This window comes from Phoenix dactylifera, chromosome 8 (assembly GCF_051530095.1).
Source record: "Phoenix dactylifera cultivar Ajwa chromosome 8, Ajwa_hap1_PhDact_Kaust_v1.1, whole genome shotgun sequence".
In the NCBI taxonomy this organism is placed as follows: domain Eukaryota; kingdom Viridiplantae; phylum Streptophyta; class Magnoliopsida; order Arecales; family Arecaceae; genus Phoenix; species Phoenix dactylifera.
In genome coordinates, this window is record NC_143197.1 from 26,026,632 (window position 1) to 26,037,699 (window position 11,068).

The 11,068-nt window shown below is 38.0% G+C and overlaps 1 protein-coding gene across 2 annotated transcripts; it reads left to right on the forward strand.

Moving 5' to 3' along the window:
- Positions 1-4,176: 4,176 nt before the first annotated feature.
- LOC103722965 (calmodulin-7) lies at positions 4,177-10,902 on the forward strand. 2 transcript variants are annotated; one of them, XM_008813727.5, is made up of 3 exons: positions 4,177-4,366; positions 8,563-8,932; positions 10,664-10,902. In XM_008813727.5, the coding sequence occupies exons 1-3, from the start codon at positions 4,291-4,293 to the stop codon at positions 10,764-10,766; spliced, it is 549 nt and encodes a 182-aa protein (XP_008811949.3). In that variant the 5' UTR covers positions 4,177-4,290; the 3' UTR covers positions 10,767-10,902. The 2 variants fall into 2 exon arrangements, with proteins under 2 accessions (XP_008811949.3, XP_088559372.1); XM_088703246.2 differs by lacking the exon at positions 10,664-10,902 and having other exon boundaries at positions 4,178-4,366; positions 8,563-9,286.
- The last annotated feature ends 166 nt before the right edge of the window (positions 10,903-11,068 follow it).

Here is an 11,068-nt window from a genome sequence, read left to right on the forward strand (position 1 = left end):
ATATGCTAAAATTGCTCAAGAGCTACTAAGATCAATACTTATGCATAAGGATAGAACTGAAAGTTGACTATATTGAATTATGCACACTGTATCTAGCTCTAACCAAAACACAATACTTGTACATCTGATCAAATACTGTGTATATGCTTAAATTTCGAATTTTGCATATACTCAGTGTTTTGTCATCATCAAAAAGGGGGAGATTGTTGACCCCCTAATGGATTTTGATGAATACAAAACACTAGAGTATAATTCCCTTTATCTTAACAATTTATTTGAGGATTTCAGGTGTTTAACTAAGAATATTGTTAAGAAATGTCTAGGCATGTTCCCATATTTTTCAAGGATTTATTGAAGATTTTTTTGATATGAAGAAAACAGATCAGGGACAGCCGAGACGTCTCTGGTAGCACGAAGAGGAAGAATTGGCACGTCTGGAGACGTCCCCGGCACCTGGCGAGGTGTCTCGCAGGGTCGGAGTCGACTCCCGACTCTGCGGAGTCGACTCTCTTAGAGACGGCAGAAAGGCCGATTTCAAGGGATGCGCGCGAGTCGTCTCCGAAGGACGCGGAGTCGTCCCCACGCATAAAAAGCAAACTTCCCGAGACGTCCCTAGAAAGCGCGGAGTCGACTCTCTCAGGGGATTCCAGAGGACCTGTTTTTCGGTGATAAAACTGCGGAGTCGTCCCCAACGTCGCGGAGTCGTCCCCATGCATAAAGCGCAAACATCCCGAGACGTCCCCGTAAAGTGCCGAGCCGACTCTCTCAGAAAAACAGAAAAACAAGCATTCAAGCTGTTCTTCTTCAGAGACGTCCCCGTAAAGCGCCGAGTCGACTTCAAACAACATCAAAAGAAATTTTATACAGCCGAGACGTCTCGCGTTGAAGCGGAGACGTCTCCGGAGCGCCTGGGATGCGACTGACACACTTTTGTAGGTTTGTTTGAATTTCAAACGATCATATTTTTGTGTCTAACGGATCTATTGCTTTTTGGGCTATAAAAGGGAGCTTTTAAGTGCCTTCAAACAACTTCTTACCAACCAAAACACAAGATCATTCAAGAGAGAAGAAAGAGAAAGAGGTTCAAGGGAGTTAGTGCATTCAAGAGGAGAAATCAAGTGCATTCAAGCTTTCCCATCTGATTTCGTGCTCAACTACTCACTCCCACTCGGCATTCAAAGCTCACATTCAAGCCAACGCGATCCACATCGGAAGAACCACCATTACCCACGCTTCCAACGGCAAAAAGGGTTCTTTCGGGTTTCATTGTTTCTCATTGATATATTTGCTTTCTTAAGAGCTTTTAAGTCTTTGTAAAACATTTGATTACTGTGCTTGTTCCAGTCAAGGGACTTGGAACAAGGGATAGGCGTCCCAAGCCTAGGTTAAAAATTGGGGGATTGTAGGGTTCGTTGTTAGCCCGGGGTAAAACAACGAGTTGGGTAGTGCACTCGCAAAACTACCGGACTGTAATCGCTGATTATAGTGGAAATTCCCAAAGGTGTTTGGGGAGTAGATGTAGGAGCAGTGGAAGCTCCGAACCACTATAAATCTTTGTGTTTGCGATTGACTGTTCTTATAACTCTATCTTTACTTTAGCACATACACTTGTGTGTTTTGTTTTAATTAGACAAAAAGTTTTAAAACACCCAATTCACCCCCTCTTGGGTGACCATCTCTGGGCAACACTCTTTTTGTTAACCTTCCTCTTAATTGTCTAAACCTGTCTTAAACCCATTTTTAAGCATCTCCTTCAAGACATATATATATAATTCTCTTCTTTTTAATTTGATCCTTGAAATTAATCACAGTAATCAAGTCTTTTCTTTCTTGAGTCTAGTATATATAATTGGTGGCGTGAAAAATTTAGCAACTAAGATTAGGTGGCAAGCCAAAGGAGCATCGTGGAACATGGTGGAGCCTTTATATGTGTGTGATTCACGTTAGGGATGTGTACTGGAGACGATTGACATCACCTACTAAGATTCAATGATGTCACAACATATGTTGAAAGATATATGTTTGGAAGTTTTAATCTTTTTCATCCATCAATCAATTCACGAGTTCCATGCTGAAAGGCATGTGGTTGAAATTCTTATCTTTTATCTCTATCAATCATTTCATGAACTCTATATTCTTTCAATTTTGATAAATAAATCAAGAAATTGCAAATCCTACTAAATTACCCTAGATTTCTGTGTTAGAAATGCCTCAAAAGACTCACACAAGTGAGAAAAAGAAACTATTTATAGTTGGAGTGATCGACACCATCCTGCAATTGGACTTCCTCTCACCCCTACTCTTTGAAAAACAAACATCACATCATTTGCATATGTAATGTTTTTTTCTATAATAAAAGACTTCATTATGTCCCGGAGGCTAGAATTTAGGCTGGATTTGGACAGATTATTAGAAAATATAAGATAGATGGACCAATAGACCTAATTCCTATATAATTTTTAGCTGAATCTTATGGAAATATCTAAACAGATCCTAAAAAAAAGTTGCATCGGCACTTTTATTTTTATTTTTTGAAGTAGCAAGCACAAATTCCTTATTTCTTTTTCGTATTTGTTTTTTTGTTTATCGTAGACAGATCGATAGGCAAGCACAAATAGATAATGCAACGGGAGGAAGAATAGGTTTAAAATTGCCACTGCTTATTAGCATGGAGTGTAGCATACAAATGCTTTCGAGCTTCTTGGGTTGACTAACTTATTTCAAGTAACAATCATTGAACTAAGTTATTAAATATTAATTGTAGAGAGATGTTACATAGCCGAGCATGAATTCTATATAATGCATAGATTCATAAAACATTGTATTGTACCATGCTCGATGGCCGTTATTAGAGGATAGATGGCTATCATAGATTTTATATATCATATATACATATTGCTGCTAATATCTATTTATTTTTTAATGATAGCTATTGAGTGCTTGTATCGAAACGGTTAGTTTGAGCTCTAAGCATGGGCTCCTGAGGTCATTATCAAAAAGCGGAGGGGTTTTGGGTAAAATGAAGGGGGCCGATGGCTTTTCTGTTCACGAACGAACCTCACGCGGAGAGGCCAAAGCATAGACTACTGAGGTCATTGTCAAAAAGTGGAGGGGTTTTGGGTAAAATGAAGGGGGCCAATGGCTCTTCTGTTCACGAACGAACCCCACGCGGTGTGGGGCCTCTCCGCGTGGGAATCGCGTCTTGTGGGACCCACACCGGATTAATTAATTCAATTAATTACATGACTGTTAATGGAAATTAATTCGATAGAATCAAGTTATTAAACTTTAATATGTCGGACAGGGAGTAACGAGCGGACCACCGGTGCGGAATCCCGACACTAAAGTTACCGCGAATAATTAGATCATTGCCGCTTTCTTTTTCGCCCCGTCTCCACCCTGTTTTCTCTTCGCTAAATTACGATACTATCCCTGATTCGTCTTTATTTGCCCGACACCTATCAAAAGCAATGTCATCAAATTTTTAAATGACAAGAATGCCCAAAGAGCACGACAGTCGACCTTAAACTATTAAAATTATTACTAAAGAATTAAAAATTTGTTCCTATTTGAACAAGGCAATATCCCAGCAATCGCATTTTTATTTTTTAATATTCAAGCTTTGCATGATGCATCTCCATGCTTCTAGTACTTGAATTTCAGTTATTTATCTTAAATTAAGAATAGAAATTAAGGATTTATTCAATTAATTTTTAGATTTTTTTTTGATTTAATTTCTCTTCCATAAAAAGTGATGTTTATATACTTAATTTATCTTATATATGCATAGATAATATATCATTGAACTCTACTCAACTTGTTAGCATATATTTATGAACTACAAAGGTCATATATAAACTACATATTTAGTGCATTTTATACATTAAATTTTTAAAAAATAAGAAAAATTGAGTATTCATGAATACTACATACAACCATTTAAACGAGGAAACCATTTTAAAACTAGATTTAATTGGTAAGTTGATTGATTGGAGTTTTAAGTCGGTCAAAAATTAATTAATTAGTTTTAAGAATAAATAACTAGATAATTTTGTGGTAGGGAGCGAAAAATAAACATTTAAGGGGGGGTAATTTCGTCATAACATATTTATCGCATTGAACAACGTCATTACGTCCGGGTGGAGAGCATCAGATGCCGAGCGCGTCCTCGCCGCTATAAAAGCCACCACTAATTTCCCCGAACCAAAAGCCACAAAACGCTCTTCGCCTTCTCTCCACATCTTTAACGCCTAATCTCTCTCGATCTCGATCTCTCGTAGAAGAAGAACGATGGCCGATCAGCTCACCGACGACCAGATCTCCGAGTTCAAGGAGGCCTTCAGCTTGTTCGACAAGGATGGAGACGGTCAGATTCCTTCGATCCTCGTTTGTTTTATCTACTCTCATCATCTTGATTTCTTTTGTGGTTTTGATCTCGTTTTGCTTGAGACCAGGGGTTTTCTTTGGCCAGATCGGGGATCGGTTAGGTTCGAATCGAAATCGTCATAGAGGGCTTCGCTGTTAGATTATTTTGTGGAATCGGATGCTTTTTTTTTGGGTGGGGTGGGGTGGGGTGGGGGGGATAAATAGTCATTGATTTTTTATTCGTTAGTTTGCTTTTTGGATTTTTTTTTTTTGATTGAGTTTTCAATGATCATGATCGGTATTGATCTCTAATTCTTGTATAAATGAATCTGTATTTGGATAATGAGCTTCCAAGTTCATTGAGTATTTGCTAATTGATTGATTTCCATCTTGTTATGATGCGGCAATTATGATGTTTTTTTTCTGATTCTTAGGCTTTATATTGTTGATATTTTATGCGGTCCCGATGATTCAACGAATAGAGCATGATATTGAAAGATTATCACATGTACTTGCTGTTGATTTTATATCTCCGAAGTTTTTTAGACGCGGAAGTTTGTTTCTCCTCTCTGTTAGTGGACGCAAACATTAGCTAGTTCATACGATTTAAAAGCACTAGTTTTTCGACATTCATGTTTCAGTAATTGTGTGCTTCATGCTAGGTAGGCAAGCTATGGTTTTGTGGTCCTCGATACTTGGAAAGCTATGCTATTGTTTGAATTCATCCTTTTTCTTTTCTTTGTTTTTGTGGAAAAAGTTGGGCCTCGTCCAACCAATTCATTAAGATAATAAAACAGGAAACCAATTCATTCTTTTTTATTGGATTTATATACAAAAAATATGTCTGTTTCTGAGTAGATATACAACCTTTTGAATCCTTCTAGTTACAGGACTCTGAATGAATGATAATGTGATTGCTGTTACACGATATCAATCTTTAGCAGTCAGTTCTGGAGTGATTTGTTCTCATCGTGACTACAGTATCTAAGAGTTGTTTGAAATACAATGAGTTTGATCTAGCCTGTTTGACATGTCTTGGCATGTGTTGGTCAGAAGTGCACCTTCCAGCTCAAATTTGTTCTATCTGTCTTATTTTTATTACCCACTATTTGCGAAACTTGTAAATTGTAGCTTTAGTTTCCATAGCATATTTTTGGTTGTTAAGGTTATTTTGGGAGTACTTGCTACCATCTTATTATATTAAAAGGGAAAGCAGAATTTGCAATGCAAGGTGCAGGATTGAGCACATCGTTGTCCTGAAACTTAGACATCTCGTGAAAAATATACTTTGATGGGGCCATAAACTTTTAAGAAGGTTTTCCTATATTAATAAATGTATAGTCAAAAAGTAATTTGAGTTCTTGGTGGAAGCAATAACGGAAAAAAATTAACAGTTCCCGCTCTCTAGTGGTTGGTGGAGTGTGTTCATGCTAGTTTCTTGCCTCTTACTGGAGATAGATAGTGGGAGTTTGCCTTGAAATGCAGCCCTAAATTTAACCATAGTTTCTCAAAAATTGTTATATCCAATCACCCTATAGGATACATTGACTAATGAAAAGTAGCTTTGATGATATAATAGGGCAAAGCAAAATAAAATGTATTTTTCGTTGCTGACTTACATGCTATGTTCAATCAATGGAAGCATTGATAATTGATTGGTCATTATATCTATTGTAAATGTTCCATTACTTTTCAAGGATTTAGCGTGTTGACGCGGATCATTTACACTTGTACGCCTAGTAGTTCATTATAAGGAAATTAATAATATGAAAATAAATGTGTCATATATGTGAGTACACGTATATTAGCTATATTTTTGAAAGTAATTAGGCTGAAAAAGCTCTCATTCTACATTGATTACTTTGTGCATGATTTTATTGCATAGGCAAGGTTCTCTAAAACGTTAAAAGATGTATTTTGCCCAAACATTTAGTTGTTCAATATGTTTTTACTTTTTGGTTTTTAAATTTCTTCAGCTTGGAGTTACTCTGCAAAAAGTAGTTGAAGTCTAAGGCTACATCATTTTGAGTATTAAAACAATTTAGCATTTGGTGTTGTATAATTGAATCTGACTTATGATAGTTCATGTGGTAAGTAGTAGGCTTGGCTATCTTTTGAGGCTTTTGGTGTAGTTCTTTGTATGCATTTACAAATGTTAAGGTACCTGGATTTTACACTCAAATAATTCTTTTTACAATTCTCTCTCTTTCTTTTTTGATTCTCTGCTTTTCCCCCTAATATCTCTATTTTATTTGTGCCATTCCGTGGATCCTCAATGTCGACCATTTGTTAGTTTATGAGCTGGTTTTCTATATGTCTGTGTAGCAGACGGTGCAAGCATATCTTTCTTGAAAGATCATCTTTTCAGCATCCAATTTAGCTTAGGGTGTGCTCTCTGAAAGTAAACTGTAGCAGAAAGTAATCGCATAAACATTAGCTACTTGAACATGGAGTGTGGGATGCTGCTTTTTGCTTTTAAACACTTGACTCCATGATCACAAATTTTCTAGTTGGCTCCATGGTTCATCCAAAGTGAAAGCAAGCATGCAGGCGAAGGAAGCCACTATTACACCCAAATTATATTTATTGTGTGGGATCTCAGTATTGCAAATTTATTCTCTTCAAAGAGATATCTGTTTTCAAGATATTTTTTGACACGAAAGTTCAAGATGCAATATTCGGATTACTTCACGAGGTTTAATGCATGATGTTTCAGATGAAGTGTTACTAAAATTGTCATGGAATTTGCTGCCATGTTAATGTAATACTTTTGGGGCATTTGAAGAAGATCTATGCAATTTATTTACATACATCCAACTGTTCGGGATTGCTATTATTTTGATTAATATAGACAAAATAGCATTAGGTTAGACATTCTTGGTTTTTCATTGAATAATTTATTGGACCGTGTTTTCTTTTTCAAATATTTGACATGAAGAGCTCGTAGCAGTCAGATTGGATAAGAAATATGATTATGATTATTTGGTGTCTTGCTCAATTTTAAATATGATTATGCAACCCGAGAATGCGGAATCTGATAATGATTAATTACATTAGCATTTGGAGCTTTATCTTGTTGGTTGTCTATTTACATATGCTTGATGTGTTGTGGCAAAGGTAAAGTATATGATCAAGCATATTGTCAATTTTGCGTATGCGGGTACTTGGGTCTGATGTTTTTTCATGCAACTGATTGTGATTCATCATTTTAAAAGCGAGATGAACTATCCAGAGCTTTTTCTCCTAGTGCAACCAGCACATGCAGATTATAGCAATGCGGCTTAGTGCCACACCTTCTTGTTAGATACTTGAAGCTTAACAAACTTGTTGGTTTCTTTATCTTGCATATACTCCCTTTCTCATCATTGATTATTGAAGTAGGTGGTGGTTGCTAATAAGAATCTGCAATTTATGATATAGGAAGATTAGGCAATGACCATCCTCCAACTCCAGAATATTATGCTTATAAATGCTGAAATAAATTTGCAAAGCTGTGAACTTTGCAAGAGTTGGATTTGAGGATTCAATAAGGCGTTGTCAAAGATTTTATATTTGATGCACATTAGAAATATGTTTCTATATTTGATAGATTTTGGTTTAAATTTTGTTTTTGGATCAAGCATCTGCATTGAGTGTGTCTGATTTCATTCTACTTTATTGGATGCTGCTCTATGTGGTCTCTTTCTGCCCTCTGATGGGTATCTTCAAAGCAGAACTTAGGTCAGGTCACCTAAATGTTACAAAAACCATATTTTAGGATGCTAGTAAGTGGTCCAGCCTGATAATAGTATTTGAGTTCTGCTACTGATAGATGATTCATGCCTTGCTCTCTGAGCTGGTATTATTCGCCTGAAAATGCACCAGAAAATGCAGTCCTTTTGTCAGCATCCACACAGTTCTATTTTTTTAGACTTTGCAGCATCATATGTCTTGCTCCATTTTTTAACATTTGCTTGTTTGTCAATTTTAACTGATAATTGTTATTTGGTCATTTGCTGGTTCATCAATTTACATTTGTGCTACATGCTTTTATTTGTTTATTTGTTTACGATGTAGACATGCTGCAAAAATTTCATTTTAGCAATGCTACATTAACTTCTGTTAAAGTTAAGAAAACTGACATGCTTTTGAATATTAGTTGTGCTACGTGCTATTTTGATGTGTTGAATATTGCTGATGGGTATTAAAATTCTACAGGCTGCATCACAACCAAGGAGCTGGGAACTGTTATGAGATCACTGGGGCAGAATCCTACCGAGGCAGAGCTTCAAGACATGATCAACGAGGTAGATGCAGATGGAAATGGTACAATAGACTTCCCAGAGTTCCTTAACCTGATGGCTCGCAAGATGAAGGACACCGATTCAGAGGAGGAGCTAAAGGAGGCGTTCCGAGTTTTTGACAAGGACCAAAATGGGTTCATCTCAGCTGCTGAGCTTCGCCATGTCATGACCAACCTCGGGGAGAAGCTTACTGATGAGGAGGTCGATGAGATGATCCGCGAGGCTGATGTTGATGGTGATGGCCAGATCAACTACGAAGAGTTTGTCAAAGTCATGATGGCCAAGTGAGAAATCCCCACTAAAAACCTTTTTTATGAAAAAGCAGAACATTCATGGCAGATAAGTAGTATTATGTGATTCCCTTCATTCCCTGTTTTGTAGGTAGTAGTATTTATTTGGTTTAGTTGTAGTTGTGGAAAGTAAAAAGAACCTGGGGTACCGTCTTCTGGCTTGGGTGGTTTGTCTTGCACTGTGTGTGTTTCTGTGAATTTCTGTTTCCTCTTCGTGTCATCGTCTTCAGAGCTTGGGCTTGGATCTTGATGCAGGATCCCCTTTTTTTTCTATTTTTCAAGTTATTGCAAAACTAGCTACATGGTGCCATCTTCAATGACTCAAATTTCATTGAAATCATTTTTTAACCCTTGTACCGTTTGCGTCCTTCTTTTCAATTGATGCATGGCTTTTATCATTTGATCCTGGAAACTGTTGCATGGATTAGTTACAGTGTCTGTCTAAACTTAAATGACGATGTTTCTTCCCCCACTGCCTTATATCCTGCATGGATGATCTTAGCCATGCTTCTTGGCCTCATGCCCTAAACCTCTAAGGGTCCATCCCATCCATATTCTAAATTGACTTCTCTTTCACACTTCGGAGCAAGCCAAACTCAAACTGGTTCGCCGGTTCATCTCTTAGGCCTATAAGCACGCGGATACCAAGGTTTCCGTTCGATAGTTGCTCCATTCAGAGCCTACTGAGTTAGGCTTGTCATTTTTATTTGAGCATCCTTAGTATCTGGGCTTAATAGTCTGTAGCTGTTTGCATTCTAGTCTGGCGTGAGTGTGGAACTTTCTGTTGTCCTGTTGCTTGATGTTCTATGGATGTTATATTTCTGATAAATATTGGTTGGATGCCCTGCTATGTATGTGTAATCCCAAATTCGGCTTTACGCTTCCTCTTTAATTTAAATGAACGGTATTGGGAATCTCTGGATAATTTCGCCCTTTTTCTAAACCAGCGCAAGAGAATAAAAATCGAGAGCCCAAGTTTGCTCATCTCTGATTCCTTAAACCTCCTTTTGGATGAGAGATTATAAGGATAGAATTTGATACGTCTATATCCCCTATCTGGTCCAAAATGAAGTGTCCCGTCGCATCACAATCTTGATGGCTTGGATGAGTCGTGTCCGCCTAATGGAGAAATTGATGCTTGGAAAAGGCGTCAGACCTGCCCAAGATAAATAATGCATGAAAAAGACGGTACCATCTCATATTAGTCTCATACATACCCAATAAAAAGTGATGCCCCGGTAAGTCACATTAACTAGGGTAGGGTGGAAATAGAGGTCTATGCTGTGCGCTACGTGGACCTTTTTAGGGCCCATCCGCTGTGCTGGTGTGGTCCTGGCTCGACGAGTAGGGCCTCTCGGCGCTTGCTGAGATTTTTTATGGATGTGCCCTTAAAAGGTCCGAGATTGTGATGGGCCGATGCACCCAAAAAAAAAGGTCCGAAATTCCAAAAGGTCCAATGGTCATGGAGTCCAATATGGGAGGATTCTCTGTCGTCACTAGCACTATATGGAAGAATATTAGGTAGACCAAATCTGCCTTCGGTCTAGAATAAAATCATCGATATATATATATATATGTCACGTCATGCGCTAGGCGGTGACAAGGAGATTCACAGAGAAGCCACTCTCCAGATTAATGGTGGACTTGCACGGTTACACTCTGCATGCACAAAGACGTTAGAGGATTCAAAAGAAGGCTCGATAAACCATTTGGAATCTTTTGCAGGAAGCGGCAAAAGAGGATACAAGAGAAGAGGAGTGGAAGCAAGTCCGAGCCAGAGAAGAAGCGCGGTGGTGGCCGTCGCTCAAAGAACTGCGCCATCCTCTGATGATAATATGATGGGATCTATATACTGTTGGAGAAACAAGCTTGTAATAACTGGAGGCTTGGTCAAACTACCATAATACGGCATGTACACCTTATGTTATTTGTGCATGAAAAAGCTAGCGATGGGTTTATATGCAGTCCTCTTAGCCTTTTTATTTTGGTCCAATGGCATTGGTTCATGTAGGCCTGGCCTCTATAATCTGCCCCATCTACTCGGGTGGGCTGTGTGCCTACCCTCATAGCAACAATGCTACTTCCTTGTGGTGGAATTTGGAGAAGCAAAAGGTTTAAAATATGAAAAGG

Bases quoted from the DNA above. Each gene is read 5' to 3' on its own strand.
- LOC103722965 (XM_008813727.5), top strand. From the start codon at position 4,291: ATGGCCGATCAGCTCACCGACGACCAGATCTCCGAGTTCAAGGAGGCC. The intron at 4,367-8,562 runs GTCAGATTCCTT...AAAATTCTACAG, and splicing joins GTTCGACAAGGATGGAGACG to GCTGCATCACAACCAAGGAG. The intron at 8,933-10,663 runs GTGAGAAATCCC...AATCTTTTGCAG, and splicing joins GTCAAAGTCATGATGGCCAA to GAAGCGGCAAAAGAGGATAC.